Here is a 14736-nt window from a genome sequence, read left to right as displayed (position 1 = left end):
AATGGGGTGGAAATAGCTTGCTGTGAATCCGATTCCATCAACATTGGTCAAGATCCTAAGTTCACAGCTAGTACAAGTCCTTCCTTTAGAGCCCAATAACTCTGCCTCCAAAGCGTCACCATCAAGCACTCGTTTAGAAAAACCTGCAGTTCTGAAATGACCACCTTGATCTCTTATCACTTCAATCAACTGTGCCTTCAAGATTTGTGTCGAAAATGATGCATCCGTGTTACACTTGAACCATCCCATTTGCAGTTCAGTCAGTTACCTTTGAGAATATTGCAAAGGTCTTGTCACTAGAATGTGGCATGAAGTACGTGCATTTAACAGAAATGTAATATTCAGCTATGATGGCCTTACCGTGCTTCATGTATATCTCATTGAGTCAATACCACATAAAATTAAGTGCACTAACAAAATGCTCGGCCCAATCTTCCTCCCATTTTGATGCTGCACCACAAATATTCAGCAAGAGCCAAGATTCTCTGTCACCACCAAAGAAACACGGTATAAGACAAGTTGCCACAAGTTTGTAACAAATACCCATCGCATGGCAGACATTGGTGAGTAATATCTGTCCTTGCTTGCCAACCAAAAGAACTAGTAGATTTTGCTAGAAAGTTTTAACTTCCGGATTGCTTCATAATATGTTGAACCTGATTTATCTTGCATCATCTTCAACTCCAAGGCCACATTAGCTTCATAGGCTGATCGAACAGAGAAACAACCATTAGAGGTGAGGTGCCAGTGGAATTGATCATCTCCTTGTGCTTCTAGTGGGATCGATCATCTGCTTTTGCTTGTGCCATTGAGAATATGCAAGGTTAGGAATAGAATTTGATGTGGGTGATATGGTGGAGGGATTGGGTATGGTTTGAGGAGGAGCTGGATTGGTTCCATCAACATAGCCATAAAAGATCATGTATATGAATGAAGTGATGAAGAAATTGCAATTTTTAGAGGAAATACCCCCGGGGGGGGTTTTGTGGGGGGGGGGGGGGGGGGGGGGGGTGGGGGGCGGGTCCATCCATCGCATCAAGTCTTTACAGGGGAAGGAGATGAGGAACATGTTGGTAGGTGAAATAAGAGGAGAAGTCATGACAGGTCATACTTAAATTAGTAAGTGGGAGATGTATATTAATATTATTGAATTACAATTTAAATATTTGAATTTAAATTACAACTTATTTACAATCAAACTTTACAATTTATCGATATTTTAACAATAACTCAAACTCTTCTACCAAAAAAAAATTATCTTGGAAATAATAGAATTAATTAGGGTGGATTTGAATTTGAATTCAGAGACTTATTCTTCACACCCCATTTGTGAGGGTGTTGGAATATGATAGATCCAAGACGGATTTACTATTTTTAGTATTTTTATTTTTAATAATGTCTTTTTATTCCTTTCTTCATGGTCTCGCATTAAAATAATAATCTCACATTATACTATCCGTTGCGGTTTTGTGAACTGCCTAGAACGGGCATGGTTGTCTGTTTATTATTATTTTTTTATCAATTCCAGTGTTGATGCCCAAGTCGAGATTCCATAAACTGATAACCTTTCATTGGAAACTATGAGCGCACACCATATATTCCAATCCTACGGTTTCCATATGTTGTCATGATTTCGTAAATCGCAATCTAAGATTCTAAATAGATGAAGCTAATTTGGTACTTGGTAGCAGCCGTTGTGGAATATTGCTGTGGGAATTTTTGACTTATGTCCGCTTCCGTGATTCCCTAAAAAGTGATCAGCACGTAACCCTAGAAAGAAGAATCTTTCCCACGAAGGGCAGAATCTTTTGAAAACGTTTCAGACACTGTTTCCTTTATGATCCAATGGCCATGATCGAGGGCTGAATCCTCCCCCTTCATTTCCTACGAGACACTCGCGCTTCTGAGTTCTGCCTTCAATAACCAGTCGTCTTCTCAGTGTGTGGTTTTAGGGAGGGAGAAGCCATGTGTGGAATACTCGCCGTCTTTGGTTGCTCCGATAACTCTTTAGCCAAGCGAGCCCGAATAATTGAACTATCTCGAAGGTAGTTTCTGATGCTGCTTCATTGTTGATGTAGTTTTTGGACGAAGTAGAACGTTTTGTTTCCTGCAACTTGAATTGGAAAGACCATTATTTCTTTACCATATCATTGGAATTAGTTTGAGCGGGTTAGGTTAATCGAGTTTTCGATGATTAAGAAGGAAGACGTCATTTTGTGAAAATGTTAGTCGGTGATGGCTTGTCTGAACCTATAGAAACATTTTTTTCCCGGGGTAAAACCTGTTGAAACATCTGTTCTGAAGAACAAAGCGGATCTATCGTTTATTTATTTTGATTTGTCTCATTCTCGTTTAATTTGTCAGAAGTTTACATCTCCCTGCATTTTTATAATTTAATATTATATGATTAATAAGATTGCGTCAACTCTGGGATTTAAACCAAGAATGCCTTTTGTATGATTAAAAGTTTTCACTGAGAATAGAAAATTAGAAAGAAGGATGCCTATTTGCGTTTTATTTGTTAATGCTTCCTTTATTCTGGTGAGTTTCAGGCATGGATCAACAGTCATTTGTTTGTAGTGAAAGTAAAATTAGCAATGCTGTTGGTTTTAGGTGACCAGGAAAAAGGGCCTGATTCTATCTTCATTGATTTTCATTGTGCCACAAATGCAGATTGCGCCACAGAGGTCCTGACTGGAGTGGCTTACATTGTCATGGAGATTGTTATCTTGCTCACCAGCGGTTGGCAATTGTTGATCCCGCTTCTGGAGATCAACCACTTTACAATGAAGACAAGACAATCATTGTGACGGTATCACTTCTTGTCCTGAAAATTTTTCTTGTGGTTTTCTATTATTGTCAAAGAGCATCCCCAAAAGAATTATTACTTGGCATAAATGTAAAGTCTTGCACTCAATTTCGGATTTTGATTCTAAACTTCCTCTTAATGAGGGCAACTTTATCCTTGCCTTTTTGTTTGCAACCAAGGAAGGTTTTTGTTAGCAAAACGGTGCAAAAGCAAACACAAGAGGAGATCTATTGGGTTCACCCGAAGGCTACGTCCATGGCCAAGCAAAGATGAATGAATTTCACTATGAGGAAGAAGAACATGGTACAACCGAGACATTTTCTACCCTTCTTAACCTTTTGAGGGAATATAAGTATATAAACAGCTGAAAATCCTACTTTAACAAAAAGACCAAAATGCCCTTGTACCCTAAAAAAGGTTCAAAACAGCAAGATAGGACCTTCAACAGTTTGGAGCCTTCACAGTCAGTCTTCACAAATAATTCATTTCTGAACAAAACCCATAGCCTACCTGGCAGAGGCCAATGTTGAATAATGGCCATCTGGGCACATTTAGGCCCTGAAATGGTCTCTATGGTGAATATTAGTCTTCACAACAGTTTTGTCATGGTGTCAAGACCCAAGAGTCATATGACAGCCAGATAATATATACATGAATTCTGAAAACTTGTTACTTGGAGCTTATAAGGTGCAATATTGAGAAAAGGATTCATGTAGCTTGTCGAGGAGGGCGTCCTTCAGTCTATTTACTTGCTCTTTCATGGGAGTCTTGAGTTGTCTAATGTACTTGGCTAGTCTTTGTTACCCATGTATAGTTAATAAGCAAGATTTGTTTAAAGGTGAAATGCTGGATACTGTTGGTTTCGCTGAACTTTCCAGGAGTGTAGCATTTAATTATGTCAACTGAGCTGTGGAGCTGCTAACACCTCAAAAATAGCTACCGAAATTCTTTTCTTTCCATTTTTGGGCATAATTCAGTTTCATATCTCTATTTTTTAGTCATGCTTCCAAATTGGTTGACAGTTGTTCTGTGCCATTTCAAAAATAGGAAAAAGATCTTCATATGGTGGCACAGTGCCAGTGTTTCATATCAGTATTTTTTTCCCTTGACAATAAAAGGATCTATTGGTAAAAGAAAAATAAAGCTGACCTAGAGATGCGTAAATGACAAGAGAAGAAAAAAATTAGAAATAAAATTATCAGCCCAGTTTTATTTGGCTTCAAGACCCCCTAATTCATACTGAATAATAAATCACAGTGGAACTGTATCAAAACCCCCCATTTAGGGAGATAGTCGACTTACTCAGTTGCATTCTTTGGATCCTGTTGGAGATAACCTGCATTAGAAAGGTTAGATATTGCATGAACTTATCCAATAATGTTAATAGTAGGGGCCTTTATTTGAATCTGCAGCCCGGATCTAATAAATCAAGAGTAGTATTGGGGCCTTCATGCCAAATCTCCATGCAACATACAGTGTTGATGTAGATACCTTCAATATTGTAGTTTCACCATCTTCTATTGGACTTGGGAATACTCCAACTATCACTGACTTATCTTCTTATTATACTGCCAATTCAACCCTGGTTCCCTGGCAGACATTCATCTACATTTAGTTTAAACTGACCTTCACCCAGAGGCTTTGATCTAATTGTCAGCCTATGCATCTCTTCCCTTTGAAATATCAAGTGATTCTCAATCTCTAAGTAACTGACCATCTGGCACATTTTTGAATGGATTTTCAGTCAGTATTCAATTTGTGTCTAATCTGGTATTCTCAATTACTATATCAAGAATTTTGGGAATCACCTGCTAAAAGGCTACTGTGCATCAGTATTTGAGAATTTAAGGTCTAAGCTGTATGACTGGATACAGTTTAATGCTCTGGTTATGGGTTTGTTTTTTATTGGTATTGTTTTTAGAAATTTTATTACTAATCAGTGCTCGATTTATTTTAACGTTTCAGCCCAAGTCTAATTAGTGGCTCTTCTCATCTCACTAAAGGAAACTTTTTTTCTTAATTCTCAGATACATTTGCTTGACTTCAGTACCTTGTTTTGAATTCATTTTCAATTTTCACTCAGCCTTTGTTAATTTATGAAGTCTTATTTATTTCTTTGTGGATGTTTCTGCCTTAGGTGAATGGGGAGATCTACAACCATATGGATTTGAGAGCAAAGTTGAAGTCTCATGAATTTAGAACAGGAAGTGACTGTGAAGTTATTGCTCATCTTGTATGTAACTATGTTCTTGTTCATCAGATCTTTTTAATATAAAAGTTTTTTTATTATTATTATTATTTTATTTATTTATTTTTAATTTTTATTATTTTTTTTATAACTAGGAAGTAACTGAGAAGAATAAATTCGTTGAATTAAGAATTAGCTTTTTTTCCCATTTTAGTCGGTTCATCAACCTTTTACCTGTCACAGTATGAAGAATATGGAGAGGATTTTGTTGGCATGTTGGATGGAATGTTCTCCTTTGTCCTCCTCAACACCCATGACAACAGTTTCATTGCTGCTAGAGATCCAATTGGTATAACTCCCCTATACATGGGTTGGGGTCTTGATGGTATGTGATGTAACTTGGTCTATTTTGTTCCAGAGTTCTGATTTATTTCCTCAAAAATGTTTGGTGGTTACTTTTGTAGGAGTGTTTTTTCAGAAAACTTTGATGCCACTTTAGAATTTCTTTAATAAAAGTAACTGTAATCAGTTGTTTTCTTTTATAGCTCATTTATGCTAGGGACTTAAACCTTTGCACATAGTTGTAAGGTTTGCATGAATCTGATGTTATGATACATTAGTTCTACCAAGTTTAGGGTATAGGGCCCATGAAATTGATTGAGGATAATACTTCAACCAATCAAAAGAATGGATTATTCTTTATCTTATTCTTTCTTGTGGCAAAAGTCTATGGAAACAGCCTTTCTGAAGTGGGGTTCATGCTGCGTACATTTGTCTCTCTTAAATTCTGCAGTAGCAGGATCATTACTGCAGTATGACACCTGGTGGTAAGGGTTTGTCTAGATTCAATCTTGCACATGAGCCTTGGAGGGAGGCATACCTGAACTGATCTGTAGATGCTGTTTGGTGACTCTGCTATATATTATGGGATTTTAAAATGAACTGGAAGAAGTTGTTAATATTCAGGATGTATGTTCATCCTGATAGAACATGTCCTCTTAGAAATAGTTTTAGCGGTTGAAAGCAAGAAAAATTGCAAATATCTTCAAATATATGTATTTGGATATTTGTATATGATTGATTTGAAATCTGGGTTTGGTTGGTCCCTAGAATCAGAGATGGCCCCATGAACTCTGGAATAGCCACAGGTTGCCCATAGTTGGATTATGTTGTGTCCATATTGTGTATAGAGAAATCGAATGTGGAAAATATTCTAGAATCAATTTTAGTTATTTTATATTAAGATGTTCTTTGATGCCAAGGACAATTTTCACTAGTAGGTTTCAGTTAGGCTTTGATACATGATTCTCCATTACATACAACTGTTGCATCATGGAATGTTGGGAGTTTGGAGTTAGAATTTTGATAAATATAATTCAAATCAGTAACCATATTTTAGTTGTGTTGAGGATTCTGGATTTTCAACCTTTTTTGGAAAACCGGGTATTCTGAATGTAGATTTTGATGGATAACATTTGGAAGAGGAATTTCTCCGAATTGACCTGTTAGACTATCTATGATGAGATAAAATGGGCTGGACAAAAGGAGGTGGAGTCTGTGTGTTATTGGCCATGAAATAACAAATAGTGAATTTATTTGGTTGAGCGGGGCAGAAGAATGAGGAGAGAAGCTTACTTGAATTAAGGAGTTTGTCGGCTGAGGTAGCAATCACGTTTTCCCATCCCATGCCAAAATGTCTCACAAGAAATTGTGGGACTTTGGGGAAAAGGAGAAGGCGAGTCTACTTTTTTTTGTGGAGCCCACATATTCCACTTTTTCCTTATTTTTACTTCCTTTTCTCTCCTGCACACCACTTCACATGGGTCTGACACATTTAATTATCCCACCCTTTTTTAATCTGTAAACAAAAGCTTTTCTCGGTGTATTGATATTCCATCATACAGGAATCTTGAGATCTGCTTCTTGATGTCCAGTTTTTCCAAGTCTGTATTCTCCTTATACTTGATGATAGTTCCTCTGCATTTTTGGCTTTTCCTAAAATTTGGTGTACTCGATCCATTGTTTACATTTCCTTATGGCAATGCTAATTGCTAAGTGAGTTCCATGGCAGTTTTCTGTTTGATGATATATTTGTCTTTAACAAATTGAAACATGTGTACTAATAGAGCAGCTGCCTTTGCCAGGATCAATTTGGTTTGCATCAGAAATGAAAGCATTGAGTGATGATTGTGAACGTTTCATTTCGTTCCTTCCAGGGCATATATATTCTAGCAAAAATGGTACGCTACCTGTTCTTCTGAGTTAAACATCTAGGGCCTGTGGCTGCTTTGGCCCGGTGAATCCGTTCGATTCTCCGTTTGGGGCCGTGAGGGGGCGGTTTCCCGTCTTCCTCTTCTCTATTTGTGTCGTTTTCCCCCCCTTTTTTTTCTCCTGTTGCATGTGGGCCCGCCCGCCCTTAAGTTATTTCTGAGAGTAAAATTTGGTTGCAGGACAGAAAAGGGTGTAACGTCAACTCTTTTTTCTTTTCTTTTCTTTTCATAACTGCTGAAATTAGTACGAGTCTGTAAAATCCCCCTCAAAAAAAATTCACATTTTTGCATTGAAAGCAGCTGTGAATCTTGTGACATTTAGACTGTGGTTCCTGATCATCATCAAGCTTGTATGGTGGCCAATAAACAAACACTTTGAGTTGGATTGCACTTCCTTAAACTGAAAAACATGTTTATGTAGTTGATAGTGGGGCTTTATCTTGGAATGGAAATTTCAGGGTTGTTTAATTTTTTTTGCCTCCAGCCCATTTATGTTTGTTGCAGATTCTTTATCTATCTAAGTAAGTAATGAGCTTTCATCAAGTTTACTATTTTACCTTTCTACATTTGTTGTCTGATTTACTAGTTACCCAGCTTGAAGAGAGTTTAGGTAATGGAAGAGCAAAACTAATAAATGAGGGATTTGTTGATTTTGTATCTGATCCCCAAACTTTATTTCTTCTCCACAAAGGGAGCATTCATTTTCTGGTGGAGGGATTATTGTTTCTTACAATGGATGGAGCTTCATTTTAATTGAACAATGTGATATTTTTTTTGGATGAATAAGTAATATATTAACGAAAAAGGATCAAACAATATGATATTATTATTGGTGTTCTCTTTTCTTTTTTCTTTTTGGGTGGGGAGGTTGGGCAATACTAGATTATATGGGTCTCCATCATTGTGAAATACTTTTGAATAAAGCAATTCAACAACATGTCTTACTTCATAATTCATAGTGTACATGATCGCATACTGAGCTACAACCATTAATGAACAGAACTTTATTTTGCCAGTTCATCAGGAATATTATTTGCACATAGTTGAACCCTTTGTAATATGAGTTGCAATTGGGATGTAGGGACCTAATTAGATGGAGGAGCTAAGTGTATTGTGATGTTCCCTGCAAGATTTCTCTCAGAACCATGCAACCAAATAGATTTGCTGAATTAACATCTAGAATTGCATGAAACCACCATTCGTCCGTTAAGAAGTCTATTCCTTGTCATAAGATTTGAAAAATCAGTTAACTTCTTGTGATTTACTGTTATCATCGTGATCACCCCAATAGTGGTTAATATTCTCAATGATGACCTTTTGATTCATCTGCTATTCATTTTGATCTGAGGATGTCTAGCTGTATACAGGTGAGCTCAGGAGGTGGCATAATCCACCATGGTATTCAGAGTGCATACCATCAACTCCTTATGATCCTTTAGTCTTACGTCAGGCCTTTGAGAAGGCAAGCACTGAACTCTATCTGCATCTTGTAAACTCTGTTGTTTGTGTTAGGAGCTTAAATCTGTGTTTTCTTGTACTTGTTTGTCTACCTGATGATTTTCTCTCTATGTTTGTCACTGTGGTGAACAAAGTATTGCTTTGGTGTTAGAGGCAGGGTTGAGTTTTTTAACATCTTCATGGCTACCGTAGATGGTCCCGGTTGAAAAACTTTTATTTTTTAAATTTGGTTCCAAAGAATGGGACATTCATCCACTAGATTCTTTACAATGGCTTTTTAACAGTGGATGAAAGAGATGAGTATTTGTTATTGATAAACATGTGCTTGAACTTTCCACATTGTTGCTTTGATATAAAAACTCAGGTAGCATGCCAACATGGCATAGTTGGAGATAACAATTGCTGGTAAAATTTATTCACCAAAAAAATAAATTTGCTGGTAAAACAGAAGAATTTGCAAAAACAAATTAGAATCTTTTTTTCTCATTAATATTGAGGTGTGGAGAGTGCACATATGTGGTCTATTTCTCCGGGAAACTGTCACACGTAGAACACATAAGCTGACCGATTTCTTAGAGCTCATATAAACTAGAAGAAATTCTTTGGTATTTTCATTTCAGTTCTCTATTGTTGCAGTGAACTTTACACCATGTGGTAGTTCTTGCTCAGACAAGATAAGTGGACTTCCACATCAAACCGTTCTTGGTAAAAGTTAAAAAATTGAAAGAAAAAGAAAGTTCAATTTTTTATGCTTTTGTTTTGATGACAAAGATTTGAGGGGCTTAACTATTAACTTCTGCTGATGTGCCTCTATTAAGATGACAGTCCAAGTTGTGTTTTATATTTCTCTGCTTTTTCCCACCATCTTGATTTCTCACATTTTCTCGACTTAATTCATGCAGGCTGTGGTTAAGAGGCTAATGACAGATGTTCCATTTGGTGTACTTTTATCTGGAGGACTTGACTCATCACTTGTTGCTGCTGTGGCTTCCCGTTACTTGGAAGAATCCAAAGTTGCTAGGCAGTGGGGATCAAAGTTACATACCTTTTGCATTGGTCTGAAGGTCAATAACCTATCCATATCCCAGGAGTGCTTCAATAAATTCACGGTTTTATAAGGTTTACACTATTGTATGATGGTACTTGGCCAATTGAAAATAGTTTTAACAAACTTTTATTGTTTGTTTTCCTTTTAAAGAAGTAAAATGATCTTAGCAGGGGGTAGGGGTAGAAGGGAGGGAACCTCCAATCAATGTCCTTTGTTATTATTCATATAAAGCTCTTGTTTGATAGTAGTTGGTTTTGTGTCAGTTTGATTTGTGAAATTGGACAGGGTTTCTACCATGTAATTAAAATGACTCAATTTTCTGGTGGTGTTGTACTCATTGAGAGGAATTGCCGATTACTAAATTCAACTTTTAAGTCTTGAAACAATCAATAAGGGGTCTCCGCAGCCTTTAAAAGATGGCCAATCTGTGAAATGTTTTTAACTCTGTTGGGATCTAGTTCTTTGGGTATGTTTTGTATGTGTAGGCATTAGGCAGGCACACTGATGCCAATAGTCTGACTTTGCACAGAAGGGACAAGCCCTAGAGGGCATTAGTCTCTTACATGTGGATGCTTTGTGAGGTGCTCAGAAGTTGAGAATCACATTCAGCTCCTATATTCATCTTTCTGTCTTACATATTCATGACACATTTTTCCTCCATTTTCCTTTTCTCGCATGGTTTTGGATTAGATGATTTGCATCTATACCCAAAATCTAGGATTAGACCATTATTTCTATGTCGATGTTGGACAAATTAATCTGTTTCTTAGATTATCGGTTACTTACTTATGAGTTTTGCTTTCTTGAATATTTATCTCCTCACAAAACTTGATTATGCTAGGGTTTTTATTAATCTTTCTATTTTCTGGTAGTATATTTTTGGGTAAGTTACACTCTAAAACTGTTTATTTTTCTGTGTATTCTCTATTTTCCAGGGTTCTCCAGATCTGAAGGCTGCAAGGGAAGTGGCAGATTATCTTGGTACTCACCACCATGAGTTCTACTTCACAGTTCAGGTAGTATGTTCTCTAATTGATGTCAAAGTCAGAAGAAAAACCTTCTTGGGTTCCATCTTCATAGTGCAGGATATTGAAGATTTTTTGTTTCTTTGTTATATCAGGAAGGCATAGATGCAATTGAGGAAGTCATTTACCATATTGAAACTTTTGATGTGACAACTATCAGAGCCAGCACTCCGATGTTTCTAATGTCTCGAAAGATAAAATCTTTGGGTGTAAAGATGGTTCTTTCTGGAGAAGGTTCTGATGAAATTTTTGGTGGATACTTGTATTTCCACAAGGCACCTAACAAGGAGGAGTTTCACCAGGAAACATGTCGAAAGGTATTCCATGCCAAGAAATGCCTTTCTCTTGTGCCTGTTTTTGTGTATTAAGGTGAATCCATGAGTGCCATGATCTAGTTTCTTGTTGGTAAGAAAATTTTTAAGTATCCGAGTCTATGGGTATTATACATATTACCAGATTGCTTAATGTATCCTATGTTTATGGCAGCAAATCGAACATGGCCAACCATGCCCAAAATTTAGCTTGCCAAGCACAAGGTTTAAGCTGGTTGGGTCAGGTTGGTTCTCATCTGGGCTATGTTCTGATGTATCTGGCCTATTTTAAATAGGTAGGTCATCCCATAGCTTGAGTGCTTGACAATCTGATTAGTTTCTTGATCTCAACTCTATGTTTTGGTTCATTTCTGCCTGTGTACCAAATCTATAGATTAACAAGAACCATGTCCAGAACAAGGTGTTAGGGATGTGAGGTGGCCCAAGTCTGCTCCAAGCCATGACAGTTTTCTACTTACCATGCTTCCTACATTTGTATTATAAACCAATGGTTGTCTTTGATGTTGTCAGATTAAAGCTCTTCATCTATATGATTGCCTAAGGGCAAACAAATCTACTTCAGCATGGGGTGTAGAGGCTCGTGTTCCATTTCTTGATAAGGACTTTATAAATGTTGCCATGGACATCGATCCACAGTGGAAAATGGTAAGGATGTCATCCTGACCTGTTGTTGTCATGTTATTCTTATCCTTGCTTAGCTGCAAATCAATTTAATACCAGGCTAGTTTCTTTTTCAGTTTTATTTTTGAATGGAATGGGCATGTTCCCATGAGTGTTTATAACCTGTCTCTCTATATATAAGGTTTCTGATGCAAGGTTGCACACGTATAAGACTTGAAGTCACAAGCAAGGTTTAAAGTATCGGTATCGAGTATCATATCGGTCAAATGATTTTAAGAGACATATCGTCCTGTATCGAGTATTTTATCGCTCTGGCTAATGTATTTTAGTGTAATTCAATGGAGAAACGTATCGAGATGTATCGTATCGGTTGGGTCAAATATGGATACGTATCGGCTGTAATTCAATGGAGAAAATTATTGAAATGTATCGTATTGGTTGGGTCAAATATGGATACGTATCGGCTAGTATCGTATGGTATCGTGAGATACTTTAAACCTTGGTCACAAGCTTATTGACGTTAGAAATATAGCCTTAAGGTAGGATTAAAAAAAATCCTCGAGCCTTTTGAGCCCTGCATTTGTATGCCTCAACTTATGCCCCTTGACGAGGTTACCAGGCCAATTATTTGCCAAATGTCTATCATAGTTCTTATTTATGTGTTTTTTCTTTTCTTTTTTTCATGCCTGAACCAACTATTGTCCACTTGTCTATATCAATATTAATTGCATGCTGTAAGGTAAGAACCGAGTGAAAGCATGCAAGTATGCTTTTCTGGCTCTTTATGGCCTGTTTTCATCAGACCAAAGAAGAGATTGGGGAACAGATAGCCCAAAAGAGGCCAGTTTTGTTCAACTTAGTTTGACCTGCTGGTACAACCCCATTTCTTAGTGTGTGGTATGACCTACTTAGCTGGGTCCACCTCTCTTTTAATATTAATTGCATGCTGTAAGGTAAGAACAAGAGTGAAAGCATGCAAGCATGCTTTTCCAGCTTTCTGTAGCCAGTTTTCACTAGAAAGAAGAAGAGAATGGGGAACAGACAACCCAAAAGAGGCCAGTTTTGTTCAACTTAGTTTGACCCGCTGGTACACCCCATTTCCTCAATTCCTAGACTGTGGTATGACCTACTTAGCTGCTGTGAAAGCAGAAGTGTTTAAGAAACTCATCAGGTTAATACTCATGGTTTTGACTAAAAACTGGTGCTACTTTTTTTGTATGCTGTATGTCTCAAGTAATCAACAAGTGTGTGTCTAAATCATAACTGCGGAAATGTTTTGACTTTATGGATTACCTACTTGATAAAACCCGTGTGCTTACAAAATGATAAAAATATACAGGTGAGACCTGATATTGGTCGCATTGAGAAGTGGATTCTACGCAATGCATTTGATGATGATCAAAAGCCGTATCTGCCGAAGGTTTGTCATGTTTTATCTACCTCCATTGCTATTTCCTTTAGCTCTGATATTCTTCCATCATTTCTTCGATTTCAGCACATATTGTACCGGCAGAAGGAGCAGTTTAGTGATGGAGTTGGTTATAGCTGGATTGATGGCTTGAAGGATCATGCCAATAGACATGTACTTCACTTCTTCTTCTTCTTCTTTTTTTCTCCCTTTAGACTGTAGATAAGAACTGAGCTACAGTAGGTGGCAACTTTACGTTGCCACAAATGACTCATGTTTTGTACTTCCTTTTTAATGCCCTTTCCTGTACTGATGATCAACATGATTTCCTTCCCATATGGCCAGATCTCAGATGCAATGTTGACTCAGGCAAGCTTCGTTTATCCAGAAAATACACCAACAACAAAAGAGGCATATTACTATAGAACCATTTTTGAGAAGTTTTTCCCTAAGGTCTGGATGCTGTCCTATATGCACACCCTCTTTTTTTTTTTTTTTTTTGGAGGGGGGGGGGGTGGGGGGTGAGGGAGGTTCATGAGAAACTATATTCAATTTTTGTGTGGCTAAATTGATTCTTCTGAACAGAATGCTGCAAGGTCAACAGTTCCAGGCGGTCCTAGTGTGGCATGCAGTACTGCTAAAGCAGTAGAATGGGATGCTGCATGGTCCAAAAATCCTGATCCCTCTGGTCGTGCTGCTCTTGGAATTCATGATGCTGCTTACGATCAAGCTGTGGAGTCGCTTTCTTCGGTGAATAATATATGTCCACCCCTTGATATTCCTCAGAAATTGCAAGAAGGCACTATGGCTCCTGCTGCCACAGCTATTTGATCAAGGGTTCCATGCTAATTGAAGCTTAAACTAGGGTTCTAATGTGCCAAAGGTATGTATTCTCACTTAGGGAGGGGGAAGGGGAGGAGGTGGTAGTGCAATGCAGTATGTATCCAACATCTTTAACTGGCTGAGATGAATATTTAATGACTTGCTGTATGCTTATTAGGTAGTCCTTGTATCCATTTTGGAGATGGAATTTTTTTTGCAATAGAGATGAATAATGGGTTTCCTTTGCCTCTTGGTAGAAGTGGCCGGCGTACCATAACCATATAAATGAACATATAGCACCTGTGGGGTTGGAATCAACTTCATATTTCAGTTGTGCTATTTCCTCTGCTTGAAGTCCATAATTGTCGAAGCACTGTGTTCTGCAGAAGAATTCATAATGACAGCTTCAAAGGGAATCTGTTGCAAACTAGAAAGCTAAAACTCTGTTACAAACATCGCTGCGATTATTATTATTTAGGGGATGGATCAACATCGAAATGATTGTTGAATCCTCATTTCATTCCACTTATCAAGGGAAGTAAACAGTAGAGGTGTAAGTGTCAAAGGATAATTTAGGAAATTATAAATTAGTATTGACAGATAAATGATATTTTATGAAATTAAAAGTAAGTAATGAAGGAGGAATTGAAGTAATGTGTTTAATGCAAGTCCAACTCTTGGGTCTATGCTTATGAAACACAAAAGAAAATGTCTCTGAGGTGTTACTGCAGTCATGTTTTAAAACCGAACTCAGT

General features: G+C 37.4%; 1 protein-coding gene across 1 annotated transcript; it reads left to right on the top strand.

The window, feature by feature from the left end:
- The first annotated feature begins 1738 nt into the window (after window positions 1-1738).
- On the top strand, window positions 1739-14341 carry LOC149009125 (asparagine synthetase [glutamine-hydrolyzing] 2-like). Its single transcript, XM_089161120.1, has 14 exons — window positions 1739-2045; window positions 2674-2812; window positions 4947-5042; window positions 5241-5382; window positions 7142-7237; window positions 8635-8729; window positions 9628-9789; window positions 10709-10789; window positions 10894-11115; window positions 11641-11775; window positions 13091-13171; window positions 13247-13333; window positions 13505-13612; window positions 13745-14341. The coding sequence occupies exons 1-14, from the start codon at window positions 1966-1968 to the stop codon at window positions 13988-13990; spliced, it is 1770 nt and encodes a 589-aa protein (XP_089017246.1). The 5' UTR covers window positions 1739-1965; the 3' UTR covers window positions 13991-14341.
- The last annotated feature ends 395 nt before the right edge of the window (window positions 14342-14736 follow it).

Source organism: Hakea prostrata, chromosome 7 (genome assembly GCF_041222555.1).
Source record: "Hakea prostrata isolate BN-2017 chromosome 7, UWA_Hpros_2, whole genome shotgun sequence".
Classification (NCBI taxonomy): domain Eukaryota; kingdom Viridiplantae; phylum Streptophyta; class Magnoliopsida; order Proteales; family Proteaceae; genus Hakea; species Hakea prostrata.
Note: the sequence above shows the minus strand (reverse complement) of the source record. Positions and strands in the feature narration are given on the sequence as shown.

What these genes read in the sequence shown, in the direction of transcription:
- LOC149009125 (XM_089161120.1), top strand. Translation starts at nt 1,966, where the DNA reads ATGTGTGGAATACTCGCCGTCTTTGGTTGCTCCGATAACTCTTTAGCC. An exon ending in TATATATTCTAGCAAAAATG is followed by an intron (nt 7,238 to 8,634) that starts GTACGCTACCTG and finishes AGCTGTATACAG; the next exon opens with GTGAGCTCAGGAGGTGGCAT. An exon ending in CCTTTTGCATTGGTCTGAAG is followed by an intron (nt 9,790 to 10,708) that starts GTCAATAACCTA and finishes TCTATTTTCCAG; the next exon opens with GGTTCTCCAGATCTGAAGGC.